Below are 21,898 nucleotides of genomic sequence, written 5' to 3'. Positions count from 1 at the left end.
TGGTATTTTACATTCAACCACATACATTGACTTCTTTTTCCGTAAGAGAGAAAGAAAAAGAAAATACAATAGGAGAAATTGCATGCATACCAAATTTAAATAAATACCAAAAGGCATTAGGGAATAAAAAATATGTGTATTTCAGCCTTAATACTAATAAAAATCTTTGCTTTTACATTCAAAAGGAGTATTTTTCTTTAAATGAAGATGGCATGATATAGCACCGGGCTTTCTGTGGTCCCTTGTCAAATATTAATTTCTGAGAATTAAGAATGGTAGGTATATTGGAAATGAACAATCTGGCATCCAGTTATGATGCTTCTAGAAAGGCATTACTGTAAGGCAGAATTCAGCTTTAAAATAAAACAAATGATTGTTTCAAGTGATTGTTGGCTACTTTGAGAATTCCCAAGAAAAATAACTTATAAAATATCTACCTTCTTTTATTATGTTAGTTAAATACTCTTCTGTCTACAACAAGTTTATTCATTTCATTCTTGTTTACTACTAAAATACACACTGTTTTGCAATCAGAATAAATTCCAGTGTTGCAAAAAGTGGTCAAAGGACAGCATAATCTTCTGGCAAGTATGTTGATAAATTATTCAATCTAGCCCCCTCTGAAACTTGAGAAACTCTGTCTTTAGCTAATGCTTTGGAGGTACCACTGAAGAGCAACGGATCTGTGAACCTATGTCCTGGTAACTAAATGTGGGAAAGCTTCTTTTCTGTCTGGAAGCAGACCAACATAGAGCTCTAAATAGAAGCAGCTTAAAGGCTCAGAGGACTACATAATTAGGTTTCTGCTTCATCTAAATGCACATGACAAACTTCTGGAATTGCTGAAAGTCCACTCCTTTTTACCAACATCAGTGAAATGAGAGCTAGCTTGGAGTTGGGAAACCAAGGCTGGGGCCTCAGGACAGCTACCAGCTCTGTGGCCCCAAGCAAGTCATCTCATCTCTCTTTGTTCACTTCCCTATAGTGTTGATTTGAAACTAAAATGAGATAATGCCTGTGGTGTGCAAACTACATCAGTTTAGAGGTGAAAGTTCTACAAACCATAGCGTGTAAGTAGAGCAACTGCCAGCAGAGCCAGCAGTTCACAGTGAATTTGCAATCCTGATATTCAATTGAGGTCATGAGAGTTATAACAACACTCTACTCAGATTCAAGTGTGGTGTGCAGATTCTTCAAAGGAAACTGCAAAATTAAAAAAAAAAAAAAAATGGTTTCTCTTCAAAGTTATTTAGAATGAGATTAAGGCACTGTCCTGGTAAACATAGCCCCTGGCATCAGGTGATCTTAATTCATTCAACAGTGATGTTAAAATTGCTTTACTATCCTGAGAACACTAGCATTATACAAAATCTACAGACATAAATGGTTAGAAACTGCAGCTGGAAGTTAACTGTAATTGTGATTTAACACTAATTGGTAATGGTCATTTTCATAATCCTATTTCATAAGGCTGTTTGCCAAAGTTGTCAAGGGTATCATTTGCTTCTCAGAATGACCGAGATTATTCTGTGCTGGGCAGCATGACTGATTCACATTTCACTCCTTCAATTAGCAAGCACTACAGGTACTATTCTGGTCACTGGCAATAAAGAGATTACAGAAAATATCTTCTTTAGGAAGCTCATTTTTCTCTTGAAAAAACAAAAATGTAGATAGGAAACCAAAATATCACAATCTGCTGTAAGAGAAGTAAACACAGGTACTATATAGAATACTTCAGAGTTTTATATATCTTTTGCTTCAACTGTGGACAATGTTTTCCTAATGTCTTTTTCATAGGATTAAGAAATATGGATTTGTGAAATGAATGTGATCCCATATTTTATCTAGCAGATATGGGCAGGAAGGGGGCAAAGAAGGTAGTGAAGCTGGAATTCCCATTATCACATTTCCAAACTATTTCTTCAAAGATGCCAGTCTTGACTATTAAAATACCTGTGGGCTACAACACATGCACACCAATAAAACACTTTAGACTTGTTTGATATCCCATTTCAGAATGTTTTCCATCCACAAAAGGTAACTGCTGTAGAGATGCTTCATTGCTCACGGAAAAAAAGGCATTCTGTGCCACTGGATTTCCCATTTTAAGAATGCTGTCTGGAAAGAAACACCATTACTTAGTTCTGAGCCTATGATAATGCAAGAGTGAGTCTAAACCACTATTTCTTAGCACTGGCACATTAAAATACAAAATTGGTACTGTGCTTATCCATGAAATTGCCAGTTGGCTTCAACTGCCCTCTACTTAAAAACAATGCCATCTGTGGAGGATTCTGGCTTTATGGGGTGAAAAGAACACTACAGGTACCTCTATTTCTGTTTTTCCAATTCAGCATTTGTGTTGATCATTCTTGGAAATTTTTCTAAATTTAAATGAGAATCCCTTCTCATATTCCTGTATTCCAAGTGCAAGAACATTTATCAAGTGTCGATAATTATGCACTTCCCGGGGCAGGGGGGGGCGGGGAACAATGCTGAATACTGATACTGCTGAACATCCCCAGTAATACAGACCTATTTCAGCTGTAACTTTTGATTTTAGAATATTTCTAAAAATTACTCCTTCACATTTAATTTAAAAAAAACAGGATTGTTATGGACTGAATTTTTCTTATCTGCCTTCCCAATTCACATATTGAAACCCTAACACCTAATGTGATTATACTTAAAGGTGGGATCTCTAAGGAAGCGATAAAGGTTAAAAGAGGTCATAAGAGTAGGCCACTGCTCCAGGGAATTTTCTTTTTCCTTTTTTTATTGTGGTAAAAGTTACAAAGTATAAAATATACTATGTTAACCATACTTAACTGTACAGTTCAGTGGCACTAAGTACATTCACATTATTGTGGAACTCTTCCCATCATCAATCTCCTGAATTTTTCCCCTTCCTAAACTAGAACTCTGTCCCCATTAAACACTAACTCCCCACTCCCCCTCTCCATCACCTTTCCCCTTTCCCCATCAACCCCTGGCATCTAAAAATGTACTTTCTAACTCTATGAACTTGATGATACTAGGTACCTCATATAAATGAAATCAAACAATATTTTCTACTTCATACATCATGCATATATACACTGTATAAAGTGGAAGTTGCTCGGTCATGCCTAACTCTTTGTGACCCCATGGACTATACAGTCCATGGAATTCTCTAGGCCAGAATACTGGAGTGGGTAGCCTTTCCCTTCCCCAGGGGATCTTCCTAAGCCAGGGATCGAACCCAGATCTCCCGTATTGCAGGTGAATTCTTTACCAGCTGAGCCACCAGGGAAGCCCATACACAATGCATAGCAGTGTATATACATCAATCCCAATTTCCCATTCCATCCCACCACTCCACTTGGTGTCCATAAGTTGTTTTTTATGTCTGTGTCTATAATTTTTATAAAAAGAGACATCAGAGAGTCCACTGTCTCTTTCCCCACACTCAAACACAGAGTACTGGCCGGCCATGTGAGGACACAGCAAGAGGGGAGCCATCTGTGACCCAAGAGAATTCCCACCAGATACCAACCCTGCCAGCAGGGTTGATCTTGGACTTCTAGCCTCCAGATCCTGTGAGAAAATAAATTTCTGTTTAACCACCCAGTCTGTGTAATGTTGTTATGGCTTTCTGAGCAGACTAATACAAGGGTTAAAAAAATATCATTGAGGTGTTTCAGATTACCCTGTCTTGAACTAAAGGATACAGAAGTGTATGGTAAAAAGTAGTATTAACCAGAAGCAAGAGGAGTCTCTGAGGCAACATGGAGGCATTTCTTTGCAACTACAACTAACAGGCAACCATCTGTTTGGCATTGTTTTTTATCAATATCCAAAGGGCTCCCCTCCATGAACAAGCCTCTAAGGGTCCTCTCTCTAATTCCTCCAGCAATGAGTTGTGACAACACCTGTGAAGAGTTGCCACCAGGGATGCTCATTATGGACTCAGTGCCCAGGGATTTTACTGGAGTTTAGCCAATAGGTATCCTCTGTCTGGCACATACTAAAATTCCACACTCCTTGAAGGAAAGCAGATGTCCAGCATGAACCATACTGTTTGAACAAACAGTAGGCATAGTGAGCTACTCTTACCAGTCAAAGTATTAGAAACCATCTTAAAATTCAAGTTCTCAAATGCCAGCCAAGGGCCCACTTTAGAAGCAGGACTTTCGAAGTCTAGCAGTCATGCCTGCTGCATTAACTCTGTACACAAACAGTAAACATCAGTGTATAACAGGAGGCAGAATGAGCAGAAGTATGATGGCTACTTTTATTTTTTTTAATATAAATTTATTTATTTTAATTGGAGGCTAATTACTTTACAATATTATATTGGTTTTGCCATACATCAACATGAATCCTCCACGGATGTTCCCCATCCTGAATCCCCTTCCCTGATGGTTACTTTTAAAGTCTGATTAGAATTCTTTAAAATTTAGATATCACCTTCACTGGTTTTGCTGTGTGCCTTCTGGGCCTATAACTGAGTGCCAGTCCTCAAATTAATAAAAGAATTTAGTCATTCCAGGAAATGGTATCTTAGATTAGTAAAGGAAATAATCTATGAATAAAGTCAGAAAGTATGGCAACCTTCCTCTGCTGCTCTCCTATGCCTTTTCTGAATATGTTTAAATTTACTGGCAACTATAGAATTGCCTTATTATTACTGAAAACTGTATACCAATCAGTCCTTTTGCTCAACTTAGTCCAGTTTCTGACTTTCATATTGGGGGTGGGGAGGGGGGTGGAGCAGGGGTCCCGTCTTAATCCCCAGAAGTCTGGTAAAGCCTGTGAAACAGGGCTCATTCCAGAAGAGTTGCTTTAAATGCACAAAACAAAATACATAGTGTTGCAAAGAGAATATAATGAAATTCAATTATCAAAATATTAAAAGCAATTTACAAAACAGTAATCTATGTGCTTTTTTATTAACACAATAACACATCTAGCAGCAGGTTTAATAACTATCGTAATTATGAAGCACTGATTAGTATAAATATTTCAGGATGTCTTCAGCAAAAATAATATGCTATGAAAACATAACCTTTTTTGGTACCACTAATAAAACCGTAGTTTGGGATCAACCTTCATAATTGAAAGAAAAGCTAAATTTCACTTAGAAATTAATAATGTAATATTTTTTCTCATCCACATTTACAAGATTCAGGTAAAAATTTCAGGCTTCTAGTATCATAAGATCAGAGGTTCATGAAATCATTCCATTCAGTTCACAGATTGTTGACCAAGGGCAGGTAGACCTGTTTTGTTTGGGATTCCAAGGCAAATACAATCAGAGTAAGTAGCAGCTTCCCTTCCACATCTGGTATGAGTTCTCCGGTCTTCACAGACACATAGTCTTAACTCCTGTGTGCTGTCTACCTGACTCCTTATAGCCACCTCTTCTTTTGCTTTGTTTGTTTGGATTTTGTTTTTGTGTGCATCCACCTCTTATATATGGCATTTTCCATTTCATGATAACCCTCTATGTGGGTGGCACTTAGCAGAGATTTGTTTTCTTATAATAAAGGGAGAATTCTATTTGCATACCTTCTGCCATTCCCATCTGACTTGCAGACTTCCACTCAGCCATTGACACACTAAGGCCCATCAGAAGCTGCCTGTATTTATAAATAAAATTTCACTGAAGCATGACTAACCTCATTTATTTACATACTATCTTTGGTTGCTATGGACTATATTGGGTCCTCCTAAAATTAATATGGTGAAGGGCCAATCCCATCAATATGATGATATTTGAAGAGTTTTGGGGAAATAATTCAGATTAGATGAGGCCATGAGGGTCCTCACAGAGAAGGCAATGGCACCCCACTCCAGTACTCTTGCCTGGAAAATCCCATGGACGGAGGAGCCTGGTAGGCTGCAGTCCATGGGGTCACTAAGAGTCAGACACGACTGAGCGACTTCACTTTCTCTTTTCACCTTAATGCATTGGAGAAGGAAATGGCAACCCACTCCAGTGTTCTTGCCTGGAGAATCCCAGGGATGGGGGAGCCTGGTGGGCAGCCATCTATGGGGTCGCACAGAGTTGGACACAACTGAAGCGACTTAGCAGCAGCAGCAGCAGCAGCATGAGGGTCCTCATGATAAAATTTAGTGCCTTTATAATTGGGCTTCCATGTGGCTTAGACAGTAAAGAATCTGCTTGCAGTGCCTGCAGTGCAGGAGAGCTAGGTTCGATCCCCGGGTCAAGAAGATCCCCTGGAGAAGGGAATGGCTACCTAACTCCAGTATTCTTGCCTGGAAAATTCCATGGACAGAGAAGCCTGGTGGACTACAGTCCATGGGGGGCAAAGAGTTGAACACAACTGAGTGACTGGCACTTTTACTTTCACAAGAAGAGATACTAGAGAAATTGCTTCCAAACTCTCTGTCCACCACATGAGGGCACAGCAAGAATCAGATGTCACCAAACCAGAAATAAGAGTCCATATTGGGGAACCGAATTGACCAGCACCTTGATCTTGGAGTTAACCTCCAGAACTGTGAGAAATAAATTCCCATTGGTGAAACCACCCAATCTATGGTGTTTTGTAATGGCAGCCCAAGTTAAGACAGCTAATATCATGCTATAATAGGAGGGTTAAGTAGTTGAGACAGGAACTATAAGGCCCTCAAATATCTTGTCCTTGCCAGAAAAGTTTGCCAACTCCCTCTCTAGTTTTTGGATGAAAATATCAGTTACAATTCTAGCAATTTTATATTGAGGGACCTAACAACGGTTAGTGGGAGCTATGTTTGCATAACAAGCATCTTGTTTCTCTTTAATGGAGATGGAAACAAGCAGCTCCTGCTATCACATTCCTCCTACTGCAGCCACTGAGAACTACACACTATAGAAAACTCCCCACTGAGACACCTTAAGTGCTTATGTGGCCAGAGCTATAAATCTATGAAGGCTGAAAACCTGGGTCCCAAGTACGCTTCCCCAACTTAGTAGGAGCACACTCTTAATTAATGGTTATGATAGCTAGAAGACATCAATGGTATGCTAAAGACAGAGACTTGACTCTGTAATTCACAACGAATATTCACTTCAAGAATGCTTAAAATGGTAGCAATAAGAACAAAATATTTTTTGTTAATAGTTCAGTGGAGAAACTATTAGTGGAAGCGTGTCTGTGGGATATTGTTGTGGGGGGAAAAGTCAGGTATTTGAAAAACAAAAGCAACACAGTATAAACTAAAGAATATGGGCTTTAGAACAGGCAGAGATGGATTCAAACTAGGCTGTGACCCATAATTTATTTGGCATTCAGTTGTCTCACTCTCAGAACCTCAACCTCCTCATCAATGAAACGAAGATTATACTGCCTCATTTGCGGGTTGTTGATATTTAATTCGATTAATTATATGTAAACTATGTTGAATAACATGGATATAAAATAGACTTTCAAAATGGTAGCTCTTCTCATGAATCACAGGAAGATACTGTCTCAGTTTCTCTTATTTATGAAAATACTTTTATCTGAGAACAAAGTGACACTGATGAGAAATACACCTGACCTGACATTCAAGTTATTGACACCATTCATCAATTACAGAAGGGCAGGAAATATTTTTTAAAAACAAGCAAACAAAAAACCTGACACACATTATAACAAGGAACAGGTTATTAAGGGAAGAAGTCATTTGATTTAACTCACATACCTACAGAGGCAGGTGCACAATTCCTGGGTCCCATTAAAAAATAGCACAAGTTTTCTGCTCTACTTCTATGCCTGTCAGAGATAGACATGCTACTATATACACTTGGCTCTCATAACCAATGTGTGTGTGTGTGTGTGTGTGCCCAGACACGTGTGATATGCATGTGCTCAGATGTTTGAAAGAGAAAAAAAGATGATAGAGCTTTGTGATTAACACATTTTGAAGAACTGAAGTTTATTTTGTCTTTATTACCCCTCTTTGAGGGATGCAATCATTTACATTACATGTATATCACTTGGTTATTTAATACTAATCCCTCCCATGTGTTTTGAAGGGAAAACCACTGCCCTTTTTCCCACAAGAATACTATAAACATCAGCTGAGATAATGTATAAACAATACTTAGAGGAGGACAGTAACAAATAATATCTGCCCTGAGGACTGTAAGGACAGATCCAGGTTGTGGTAAGTTTGTAGTATGTAGGAAGATTCTAAAACTGGCAAAATGTATATTGGGAAGATTTAATAAGATATGAGTTTCAAATATCCACCAGGCAGCCTTGTAGAAGAGGCATTTGTCACTGGAAAAGGTAGAGCACAGAGTGAAGAGACATATTTCTGTGTAATAATAGACAGGACTCCAATCTCCCTAATGAAGGAGCAGGTGCTCTGTTTATCTCATACTTGGCACCAGTCTTCCAGGTTAATCATTACCTTAAATCTCAGTCTCTTACAACATTCACACTCGCCTGTCAGCTCCTTGAGCATAAAGACTGTGTTATTCAGGCCTCGTGTTCTCTATAGCTCTTTACATTTTGTCTTTCAGGTTGTGGATGCTCAATAACTATTTGTTAACAAAATATAAACTGAAACTGCTTCTCAAATATAAATCAAATGTTGTGACACTAGCACGAATATGACTCCTGCAGTCTTATCCCCTCTTAGAACCCTGAGTAGAGAATTATATTGATTTGCTTATGCTCCTTTCTATGTTGATGCAGTATAGATGTTAATTTGCCACTTGGATTGATTTTTTTTCTCTATGTTAACTAGCAGGAAGGTTCTATTTAAGGGGTTGGTGGAAGGGAAGGCTTGTTATTTCAAAATACTTCACTGCAGACAGGCAATCATCTTAGATGAAATTCCTTAAGTGCAGTTATCCAAACGTCTATTTCATTCTTGGCAATAAAAGAGCCCTCACCAATGTCCAATGACCTATAAATCAGAGCTAGAAGAATTCTTTATGCAAATTAAATTTGTGCCACACTCATCAATAAAAAAGAAAACAGCAAGAAGATTAAATTTGTAGCAGCCACACAAAGTAAAGGATTCCTGTATCTATTTGTAGGATATGTCAGTATGGCTTATTATTTTTTGAGATAGTGTACTTTGAAAGATTTAATGAGAAATGAGCTTTATGAATTGATTATTAAATGAGAGGGAGGGGGTAAAGAGAGTCAGGAATATAAACTAGGCAACCAGTTTGATTAAACTTAGAAGCTTTAAAAGACTCACATAATAAACTAAGAGACACTGATATTAATTTTACAGCAGTATTATAAACCCCAGGAATTAACTAATTATAGCACAGTTTGTTTCTCCTCAGGTCCACTTTTCATTTTACATTTAAATAATAGATATTCAAACCTCTATCCATGTATTCAGGGTTTTTATCACTCCTTTAAAAAGTAAGCAAAATAAAAAGAAAGGGGGAAAATTATGTCACTGTACATTGATGGGAATGTACTACTACAAAATAAAATCACTATACCACTCTTTAACTAATAGAATATAATATATTAACCCTCTAGAGGCTAGTAAGTGGAAATGGATCCAGACAACTTACCCGTTTTCTTAGATTGCAAGTGAGAGTGAGATTCCTTGAGAAAGAGTTTGCAAAAGCTGTATAAAAGTCCAGGACTTTAAGCAAGGCTTCTCGCTTGATGATGTGGAGGTCACAGTATGTCAGTGCTCGGACGTTGGCACACGCGTGAGCAAGGGTAGTTTCCTTCCAGAAGATGTCTCCAAACACATCCCCTTTCCCTGGAAAATAGTTAAGATACATACATTCAAGTATCTACACTAGTTTTTTTTATCCTCGTCATGTTCTTTTTCTAAATCAGTTTCATGTGTTACTGATCACAGAACATAATTTAAGGTCCAAGTATGCAACACCGCATGTGTACATACAACAATGTACAACACTTTCATATGATATGTAAAGTAACATCATCCTAGATTCAGTCTTTGATGGAAATCTAGAGTGACATGAATAAATGAAATCCAACAGAGAAGCCAAGAACCTCATTTTAAGAAATAGTTTCATTACTTTCTGCCGCCTTAACTTTTCCCATTCTGACTAAAAGGAGCAAAGGTGACTTCTCAGTTTCATCTTTTCTTCTGCTCCTTCTGGTAGAAATGACAGTAAAATGCAATATGCAAGAACCTCCTGTTATAATATAAACCTCCTATAGCTTTACAAATCTGGAACTGACTCGACACATATTAGGCATAAATTATTCAGCACCTAGGGCTTGTGCTGGAGGCAAACAAAAGCTCACCAAGACTGATTCTCCAAGGATGCCTTTCCCTCTTCACACAGCTAAACCTCATGGGCAACTTCAGAGCCCCTGGAGAGAGCTCCAGTTCACAATCACGGAGCCTAAGAAACTAGGCTGGGTAAAACACAGAGGCCCAGATTTGCTATGCCATAAACAGTTCCATGAAGAGTGCTGCACTGTAGTCAAATGTGGATGTTAAGATAATAGAACACAGAAATCAACTGTTTACTTCAGAGCAACACCCACTGGTGATCTGAAATCAACAGTTCACCATCCTGAGTCAGGAGTACTCAGTTGCCCAAACACAGGGAAACAAGGAAGCATCAGAATAAGTGCTAAAAGGTTTTCCTGCTGAGGCAGTTCCATAAGTGCCCCCGGCTTGTGAAGGGCCATCAACTGTGTTCTCCATTCTTCTGCAGGAAAGAGAAGGTTTTAAAGTGGAAAAGATGGGGAATATATCCAGGAAGGGAAAAAAAAATCTTTCTACAGTCACTCTTCCAAAGATTTATTCCTTATGTACCCTAACCACAGAGATAAGTGAAGATTAAAAAGCTCTTATCATGAAGTTTAAAGTCAGAACTGACAGGAACTAAGGAAGAAGAAAGATGCCTTATAACACTTCAGGTGTCAGACCAGCAGAGAGAAAAGATAGCATGCAACCAGATAAAAATAAGAGAAAAAGAGAGAGCGAGAATAAGAGAGACAGAAAGAGAGGCTGAGGTTAAGTGAGATTATGGATTCTTTGATCACCCCACACAGAAAGTTTGGAAATCCTTATAGAACCTAGAGCCACTCTGGGATGGAGAGAGAAAACATATATATCACTGAGGGGGTAGTTAAAACTACTATGTGATAAAATGATCATCATAAAACAACCATAATAGATATTTAATAAATATTGAGCAGTCTCATTTGTTTCCAGATTCTCGCAACACTTCCTTTTTAGTTAGTGATGATGACCTTTTAAGCTGCTGATGACAGCTTAACTGTATGACAGTCATATATTTGTTCAAGGAAAGATTAGGGACCTGAGAGCCAAATAAGATGTCTGGGGTGATACAGCATCAAAACAATCCAGGGAGACTTTAGCCATAGAAATTTAAAAGATAAACCTTACCTCCCATCAACACAGATGAATTTTAGAACTCCATTTTCTTTAAACTAGCAATTCCAATTATAGGTATTTATTCCAATTGCATTATCTGAAGTACTGAGTTCACTGAAGTGATATTTATAATTGCCAGAAAGGGTATAAACAAGATAAATGTGAGTAAAACTAAATAAATAAATAAATAAAAAAGAAAGGTCTATGGTCAAAGAAATGTACTTTTCCTCTTTAAAATGATGATTTATTAAGTAAATATTGATTTCCTTAATGCAAATAAAGTTTATATGAAGTTTAAAAAAATTAAATAAATAAATAAATAACTGATGGATTATTATGCAGCCACTAAATATCATAACTTTTTTAAGTGACAGCGAATTTGCCTCAGCACTGGAGTCAGTGTGTCAGTCTCATAAAAATGACAGAGAAATGTTCACATTATGTGAAATAATAAAAGCAGAATATTAAATCATACATACAGTACTATCTCATTTTAGGCACCCTCTTCTTCCCAGAAACACACACAAAACAAATGTATCAAATAGTAGGTTTTCTTGTAAAAGGATAATTGTTGTTGTTCAGTCGCAAAGTCGTGTCCCACTCTTTGCGACCCCATGAACTGCAGCACGCCAGGCTTCCCTGTCCTTTACTAGCCCACTCTGGCACTCTTGCCTGGAGGGTCCCATGGATCGAGGAGCCTGGTGGGCTGCAGTCCATGGGGTCGCTGGGAGTCGGACACGACTGGGCATCTTCACTTTCACTTTTCACTTTCATGCATTAGAGAAGGAAATGGCAACCCACTCCAGTGTTCTTGCCTGCAGAATCCCAGGGACAGTGGAGCCTGAGGGGCTGTCGTCTATGGGATTGCACAGAGTTGGACACGACTGAAGTTACTTAGCAGCAAGTTTACTCAGACTAATATCCATCAAGTCAGTGATGTCATCCAACCACCTCATTCTCTGTGGCTCCCTTCTCATCTTACTCTCAATCTTTTCCAGCATCAGGAAAAAAGTTGGCTCTTGAAAAGAGCCAATGAGTTGGCTCTTCACATCAAGATAATGGATCAGTTTTACTACCTGTTTTAATTTTTTAACCAGAAGAAATCAATTATTATATTATTATAGTCCCCAGTGTTATGGAAATAACAGGACTTTTAAAGGGCTGCTTTGAGCCACTATTATGATTCCTTTTCCCCTCTTGTCATTGTTACTCTTTCTATACTGGGTTTTACATTGAAGAGAGACAAATGATTACATTTCTTTCTGAATCATTTCTGAAATGTTTTCTCAAGTTATCACTTATAATACAAGCTCTGACCTATTTATAAATATTCATTAATTTTCAACTATTTGATTTTCATGTATAGCAACAACAATAACTATTAGTGTCTTTGACTCAGTAATTTTGCTTCTGGGACTCAATCAAAAGATTTAAAACAAACACATATAATATCCACTGCAGTGCTATTAATTATAACCTCAGATTGGCAAAAATAAATAAAAATATCCAAAGAAAAGAAATCTATAGCTATGTATATATTAATTCATAAGAATTAAAACTAGTTTCAGAAATTCCATGCAAAAGTGCACATCTCATAATGTTAAGTAAAAAATAAAGATACAATTATGGTTACAGCTATAGTAAAGTACACAAAAATGAAACTGAAACTTCAGTAGAATTTTCTATTAAAAGTCTATCTCTTGACACTTCTACAAAGAAGACATACAGATGGCCAATAAACACATGAAAAGATCTCAACATCACTCATTATTCAGTTCAGTTCAGTTACTCAGTCATGTTCGACTCTGCGACCCCATGAACCACAGTACCCCAGGCCTCCCTGTCCATCACCAACTCCCGGAGTCCACCCAAACCCATGTTCTTTGAGTCAGTGGTGCCATCCAACCATCTCATCCTCTGTCGTCCCTTCTCCTCCTGCCCTCAATCTTTCCCAGCATCAGGGTCTTTTCAAATGAGTCAACTCTTTGCATCAGGTGGCCAAAGTCATTATTAGAGAAATGTAAATCAAAACTACAGTGAGATACACATCACGCCAGTCATAATGGCCATCAGCAATAAAATCTACAAACAATAAATTCTAAAGAGGACATGGAGGAAAGGGAACCCTCTTGCACTGTTAGTGGAATGTAAATTGATAAAGCCACTATGGAGAACAGAATGGAGATTCCTGAAAAAACTAAACCTAAAACTACCATATGACCCAGGCATCCCAACTGCTGAGATATATGCTGGGTGTATATGCTGAGAAAAACAGGAATTCAAAAAGACACAGGTACCACAGTGTTCATTGCAGCACTATTTACAATAACCAGGACATAGAAGCAACCTAGATGTCTATCAACAGATGAATAAAAAAAAGTATGGTACATATATATAATGGAATATTACTCAGCCATAAAAAGGAACAAATTTTAGTCAGTTGTAGTGAGCTGGATAAACCTAGAGCCTGTAATACAGAGTGAAGTAAGACAGAAAGATAAAAATAAATAGAATATATTAAAGCATATACATGGAATCTAGAAAAATAGTACTCATGAAACTATTTGCAAGGAAGAAGGAATAGAGAAACAGATATAGAGGACAGACTTGTGGACACAGAGGGGGAAGGAAAGGGTGGAATGAACTGAGAAAGTAGCTTTGACATATATATACCATCATGTGTAAAAATAGCTAGCTAGTGGGAAGCCGCTATGTAACAGAGGGAGGCAACCTGGCACTCTGTGATGACCTGGAGGGGAGGAAGAGGGGTGGGGTGCGAGGGAGGCTCAAGAGGGAGGAGATATAAATATATAGTTATGACTGATTCATGATGTTATACAGCAGAAAACAACACAACATTGTAAAGCAATTATCCTCCAATAAAACTTCTGCTGCTGCTGCCTCTGCTAAGTCACTTCAGTCATGTCCAACTCTATGCAACCCCAGAGACGGCAGCCCACCAGGCTCCCCCGTCCCTGGAATTCTCCAGGCAAGAACACTGGAGTGGGTTGCCATTTCCTATTCTTAATTTCTTATAGAAGAATAACCTTGATGGACACAAAATTATTATGTTTTATTATTTTATGTTAGTCTATATGGTATATTATAGGTTACTATTATTTATCAATTGATAATAAATTGTGTTAAAAATCAAAAGGGAGATAAGACAAAATAAAATGCACATAACTATTATAAAAATTGGCTTCAAGTGATATGTTTATTGTTTTTCTTCTCTCTACTTTTTATTTTCTAAATTTTTTTCTAATGAATTTTTATTTAAAAATAACAAATTATTTTCACAGATGTTTTTCCTTATACTTTTAGTGGGACTGAATTAATAAAGTAGGTACATATATCTGAAGAACAGTAAATAAATATCCATTAATAAATAAATGTATCATCAATAGATAAAAGATATTCAATATATACATAAATTTCCCCTGCCAATATAGATCATTTTAAATTGTGGAGGTATTCAAATGTCTGTTATATGTTTTATTTTACCTAAATTGATGAAATTAAAATTCTCATCACATTTCTATAAACATTTTAAAATTTAAATTCTTTATCTTTTTTAGTATCATGGGGAAATAAAAAGTCTATGAGGCTGAAAAGTAACACGGGAAGTTAACTGACTCAACCAAAGTAAAATTACCCTCTGGTCCTCTCCCTAAAAAATGTCTAGAGAAGCATAGCAATATTAATAAATATAGATTATCCTGCTCCAAACATGAGAATTCATGTTACATATAAGCAATACTGATTGTTTTATAATACAGAATTTCCATTAGGATATACAATATATCAATCAGACATTAATCAAACTATTTTTCTTTATCCAGTTTTCCATATCACCTAATGGTCACTCAATTCACAACTTTTAAGGCACTTGTGGGAAGATGGTTGTCACATAACTCAACTAATAAATTTGCAACCTGATTAATGTTCCTCAGGAAATATCATGCACATTTACGCTGAATAACGTGCAGGAATCACAGCACTGAAGACACAGGGTTATGTATGGACTGTCAAATAGAAAAGCGCCCTTTTTTCATCACAAAGGCTTTGCATACTTTTAGAACTGGGAAATCCTGTTCATCCTCTTAACTACAGAATATTTGATGTTAGTTTTTAGGTCAGCTCCCACTGGGTGCAAATAGTTTCAGCTATAAACATTTTAGAGTTTGAGAAAACTAACCTTCCCCCAAAGTGCTAAAATTAGTAGAAAAGCTCACACTCGACATGAAAGTTGTTGTTTGGTCTATTTATATTTTCTCAGTTCTTTGCATCAAGTCTTATGAAGCATTTCACGTCCAAACCACAGGAAACTGGATTGTAAAATAGAAGAAGATATTAACAATTCATATAGCAGAAAACTGGAAAATTTAAGACAAAATAGAGCCAAATAGTTACAACATAATTAAAGGAGTAATACAGATCATAGTATACCAGTCCCCTGAGGTGCTGATTTTACAGTGTTTTTATTTTAATGTGAAACACATCATTTGATGAGTTAATGATATAGATAAAATGAATTCATATAAATTATCTCAGTTATTCATCAATGAGTACAGTGATCCACTATAGCCAATGAATTCCTAAAAATGGAGTGCTTGAGGCTTACTTAGGTAGTTTTCTGTGACTATATGTGATACAGGGATAGCTCTATTTAACAATTCTTCTATAGAATGGACTTAATTCACCTATTTACTTTTATTAGTCAGCTCTTCACTATAACAGATTGTTGTAGTCGGCTCATAAACTTTATTGTAAATTCATACGCACAAAAATTCATTTATAAATTAACAAAGCTAAGAGTTGTTAAATTGTGTGATTTTAAATTGACTTTGACTTTATAAATAGCAAATGTCATAAAGAAATGTTTTGAAGGAAAAGAACATGATGAGCACTAAAACTTAGAGCTTATATAGGTGTGTTAGAATAGAGTTTTTGAAACATTTAGAACTGATGCCTGCTGGTCTTTAGTGATTGATCTTCAAAGTTATCTTGTTGAAAAATTATAACAGATGCAAATCTGACACCTTGAGAGAAGCAAATAATTCTTCTCTACCTAAAAAACTACTGATTTAGCTTGTGAATTTTTATTGACATGCACAAAGAATGAGCCAAATAGTTCTCATTAAGTGGATGTATAAAAACAGAAAGTATTGTGATGAATAAGTGAAGGACAATGGTGGCTACCTTTGCAGAGGTAGACAATGTGGTAATAAGCAGGTTGATAATCCTGAATTTGGCACTATTATTATTAAGAACAAATTTGTTGTATACAGAAATCTAAACATGTGTCCAAATCAAGAAAGTTAGTAGCATATTATTTTTTAAAAAGTCTAAGAAACAGACTAAATTAAAATGTAGTTAAGTCTTAAAATTCTATTTTCGCTTTCAAAGAAAGCATTCAGAGTTGAGACTTATTATAATTTCATACTATAACTAAGTCTTATAACTTTCACATCTGTCAAATGGGAGAAATGATGGCTGTCCACTTCACCCCATTCAGTGAATGCATCCAGCATCCTAACCCTAACTCTAGCACTACACTTAAGCTAGAACATGTGTTTTATACCATGGGGGAAAAAACATGCAGAAAATAGAAATCCTGCTCTCAAGAATTTTTAAGTATATAATACGAGAGACACGTCCAAAAAATATAGGAAAAGATAAGTACTGTAGGATCAGGAATGACAAAGTACATACGAGAAAATGTTTATTTTTAATTCAAGGGAGTTTCGTTAAGACCTTACAAGTAAAACAGTGTTTGAGTTTAATCACAGTGGAGTCTTTGAGAGAAGAGCAGTATTTTTTTGTGAAAGAGCAGCATGAACATGATCTGCCCAGGGCATGATAAGCAGTGTTACCCCAATACTGGAAACCTATGGGATGTAGAGAGAAGGCCATGTCTAGAGGGAAAAAAGAGCATCCAAGAGGGAGAAACTTTAGTGCTGTGCAACAGTCTGCTTCACCCTGTTTGAAAGAGAGAACCACCAGAAGTGTTTCAAGTAAAGACAGTCATGGCCTATTCAGTGCTTTAGTACCAGAACTAGCGATGGTATGAAGAGTGTCAAAGGAAGTACCGTTACATCACTGTGAGACAACCATATGATATTTCAGAGATTACAGATGCATGACTTCACCTTGCCTCACAATCACCTCATCACAAGTTAAGACAGTGACAAGATTAAAGAGGAAAGAAAGATATAAAGGACTTGATAGTAGAAAACAAAATCTCCATGATTTGTCTATTGACTCGAGTGAGATCGAGGGAGTAACATATTTAAAATACTCTAAGAAGAAATATGAACCAAGAATTCCATACCCAGCAAAACTGAGTTTCAAAAATAAAGGATGCAAACTATATCACTAATATAAAAGAACTCAGGGATTTTGTTCCTATGGATTTTTCCCAAGATTAGTGAATATCCTTTAGACAACTAAATTACCTAGAGAGACACTGATACAGATTAGTGGTAGCCCTAACTATATAGTTACTTGCAGAATTAAGACTAAATGAAGGTGAAAGGGAAAGGGTACAGTATGCTATGCTATAGGCTCTGAAAATATAGAGCTAGTATGGCTGCTAAAAATAATGATGGGTGGGGAAGAATGGGAAAACAAGCATATGCAAAAATCTTTATATGTATTTTCAGTAATTATACTGGTGGTAATGGCATTAGTATTGTTATTCTGAGGTTGCTATATTTGTAATGTCACATAAAGCAATGGAACATTTATGCAATACTTTAATTTGATCATCCCCAGCAGTCTCAAATATGGAAGAAGTAGTTGAAGATGTAATATAGAAGCAAATAAACAAAGCCCTAGTATACTGAATTTTAGTTAAATATAATCTGTATTAACTCATTAGAAATTTTATTTTTATTTATCTATATATATATATGGGTATATATACACATATATACAGAGACACAGACACAGATATATCTTTCTCCTCATTTTATTTATTAAATGGACCAAGAAACAATGACTCAGTAGCTGTGAATATCTGTAGGACCAAAACTGTGAAATAAATTTCACAAAAATGAATTCAAGCTTCTTGGAGAAATGCCTGAGGTGTGAGGCAGAATTATACAAGATGAGGATCTGCTCATACTACATAGCAATGAAGTCATCAAAGACTACTGTATCAAAAAGACATAGGAGCCAACTTGAAGGGGCTCTAACTTGGCAAAGACAGGAAATTGGCACTTCAATAGTGGTCAAAACTGTAATGCACTAAAATTCATCATTTGTTTAAATTCATTAGTGCATAAAGATATTTTTAAGGAACTATCTAGGTACCCTTAAAGGACAAGAAACCAACTGGCTATCTTAAAAGTTGGTAAATAATGGAAAAATATTAAGTATATGTGCAGTCACCCCTATGTGAACTGCATGCTGCTGCTAAGTCACTTCAGTCGTGTCTGACTCTGCCATGGACGGCAGCCCACCAGGCTCCTCTGTCCCTGGGATTCTCCAGGCAAGAATACTGAAGTGGGTTGCCATTTCCTTCTCCTGTGAACTGCATACTGGGTAACCAAATAGTAGTTGAGAGGTAACTCTCTATAAAAGCATTCCAATCAAAAACAAAAATATAAACTAGAATACTTCCCTTTTGCAACTTCCAATGAGTTAATGGAGCTAGGCATTGAGTATTGACAGTTGCTAACAACAACAAAAAAATACAGCTAGAGACAAAAATATGTGTCATCTGATGAAAGAACACAGACCCACTTATAATCTTGCAAAGGGACTGAACCTAAGTCTGATCAGGCCTCTGGATCCAGCTGCTAGTTGACAGGAAATAGAGAGGATGGAGAAACCTGCTAAATGACAGTCAGGATACAATCAGCAGAGTCCAGACTGTGGGAACTCTGCAGGACAAAGGGCTCAGGGTCTTCAGCAAATAATTATAAAGAAAGGGGTAAAGGAGGAACTTGTAGATTTAAATGATAGATCAAATTCAGAAATAGGTGAATTAAACTTGGTGTTTAGAATGGATCACAAGGTGTAACTTCTCCCGGGTGGATGGAGATTGTAAAAGGTCTTTCACTTGACCTGTGAAACCATTACAGGATCTTTGAACTACAGAGCTTCATTAGGTTATATGTGTTATACTTTATGAACCTGTTTTTTTGTTTACAAATTAAAAAATTCTAGTAGTTTTGATGTGCACCTACTCACTAACACCTCCACCTCCATATACCAAAAAGAAGACTGACTTCTCAATGCCATTCACAGAGCAAGTCAACCAACACCTACAATTTACTAGCTTTGATCTTCTTAGTGACAAAACAAAACCAACTGATTAAACTTGTAATAGTTAAACTTTCAATTTCTTAAAGACAAAAGCACACTTGATACTTTTTGAGAAAATATGAAATAATGGGCTTGGCTAAGGGAAGGCAGAGTAGAGGAGCACAGTGGGAGCAAGACATTGGTATGTAGGCAGGTATAAGGAATCTAGAAAAATAAAGATGAAGCTTTCTATACATGGATGCCATGACTTCAGGAAAACAGAAGAGCAATGAGAAAAGAAAGACAAGCCTTCCAACTCTATCCAGAAACTGCTAGTACTTAAGGGAAGAGTGGAGGATTAAGCATAGGAACCGAGACAAGTCACAAGACCAGTACAAGTTCAAGGAGTGGAAAAATAGACTCCACATCTTCATGGAAGAAACTGAAAAGATTTGTAGCCATTCTTGCGATCATGATGCCTCCTCCACACTAATACCTACCAACTAGATGGACTCTGAAATTTTCCAATACCCACATGAAAGACAGAACTTAATATCCTCATCTTATGTTCTGAGGGCTCGTGTCAGTTCTCCTCAGACCTAAACACCTTTATGGGGTAAACTAGTCTCTTGGAGGAGGGCCATATTTGTAGGCATTTAGTAGCTGATTAAACATCTTGCACCTGAGTAAAAAAAAAAAAAAAAACAACTGTAAAGTGAAGTCACTCAGTCGTGTCCCACTCTTTGCAACCCCATGGACTATAGCCCACCAGGCTCCTCCGTCCATGGGATTCTCCAGGCAAGAATACTGGAGTGGGTTGCCATTTCCTTCTCCAATGCATGAAAGTGAAAAGTCAAAGTGAAGTCGCTCAGTCATGTTCGACTCTTCGCAACCCCATGGACTGTAGCCTACCAGGCTCCTCGCCCATGGGATTTTCCAGGCAAGAGTACTGGAGTGGGTTGCCCTTGCCTTCTCCTAACCTTTCAGTTCAGTTCAGTTCAGTTGCTCAGTCGTGTCCGACTCTTTGCGACCCCATGAATTGCAGCACACCAGGCCTCCCTGTCCATTACCAGCTCCCGGAGTTCACTGAGACTCACGTCCATCGAGTCAGTGATGCCATCCAGCCATCTCAACCTCTGTCGTCCCCTTCTCCTCCTGCCCCCAATCCCTCCCAGCATCAGAGTCTTTTCCAATGAGTCAATTCTTCGCATGAGGTGTACTGGAGTTTCAGCTTTAGCATCTTTCCTTCCAAAGAAATCCCAGGGCTGATCTCCTTCAGGATGGACTGGTTGGATCTCCTTGCAGTCCAAGGGACTCTCAAGAGTCTTCTCCAACACCACAGTTCAAAAGCATCAACTCTTCAGCACTCAGCTTCCTTCACAGTCCAACTCTTACATCCATACATGACCATTGGAAAAACCATAGCCTTGACTAGATGGATCTTTGTTGGCAAAGTAATGTCTCTGCTTTTCAATATGCTATCTGAGAACCTATTAAAGAGGTCCTTATCGCATATGACACAGAGACAAAAATGAGTAAGACCTTTCAAGTACTCACAACACAGTAGAAGAATAAACAAGTAAAAGACAGATGAAGAACCCTAGGCATGTAATGGAAGCCCAGAATAGAGGTATTTAGTAGAGACCAGGGAAAAAAGGGAGAGAGTAAAAGAAGATGAAGAAGCAAGAGTCAGACAAAAAGAGGAGAAAAGATGTTTTAAACAAAGAAGCAGTGTATGCAATAGCTTGCCAGGAAGAGAGAACTTGGTGCTTAGAAAATTTCCTGTAATTCGATATGGTGAAAAGAGAGTAGGAATAGGGAATGGCACAAATCAGGCTGGAAAGCAGGGCACAGACCTGAACCTAAACAGCCTCACAGTCCAGGCTAAAAGTCATGTTTTTATCCTAAAGGGGCTAAAAAGCCAATCCTAACTAAAACTAAAAAGATATTTTATATTTTAGAAAAATTATTCTGATGGCAGCATAACATAGAATTGGATTCAAGTTGACAACAGATAGCAAACAGATAGGCCTTTCAGATGGTAGCCATGACCCAGAACCAAAATATTAAGAGCAGAGGTCATGGGAAAGGACATTCAGTTCAGTTCAGTCACTCAGTCATGTGCGAATCTGCAACCCCATGGACTGCAGCACTCCAGGCTTCCCTGTCCATCATCAACTCCCAGAGCTGAATCAAACCCATGTCCATCGAATTAGTGATATCATACAACCATCTCATCCTCTGATGTCCCCTACTCCTCCTGCCTTCAGTCTTTCCCAGTGTCAGGGTCTTTTCAAATGAGTCA

At 37.4% G+C, this 21,898-nt stretch overlaps 1 protein-coding gene across 1 annotated transcript in view; it reads right to left on the bottom strand.

Annotated features, from left to right (window-relative positions):
• The window catches only part of KCNH5 (potassium voltage-gated channel subfamily H member 5), a 384,559-nt gene that overhangs the window by 68,317 nt on the left and 294,344 nt on the right, over positions 1-21,898 (bottom strand). Inside the window, exon 10 of the mRNA XM_070378509.1 lies at positions 9,521-9,717. Within this exon, the coding sequence (XP_070234610.1) occupies positions 9,521-9,717 (197 nt within the window). The remainder of the gene's footprint in view (positions 1-9,520; positions 9,718-21,898) is intronic.

This window comes from Bos mutus, chromosome 10 (assembly GCF_027580195.1).
Source record: "Bos mutus isolate GX-2022 chromosome 10, NWIPB_WYAK_1.1, whole genome shotgun sequence".
In the NCBI taxonomy this organism is placed as follows: Eukaryota; Metazoa; Chordata; class Mammalia; order Artiodactyla; family Bovidae; genus Bos; species Bos mutus.
Note: the sequence above shows the minus strand (reverse complement) of the source record. Positions and strands in the feature narration are given on the sequence as shown.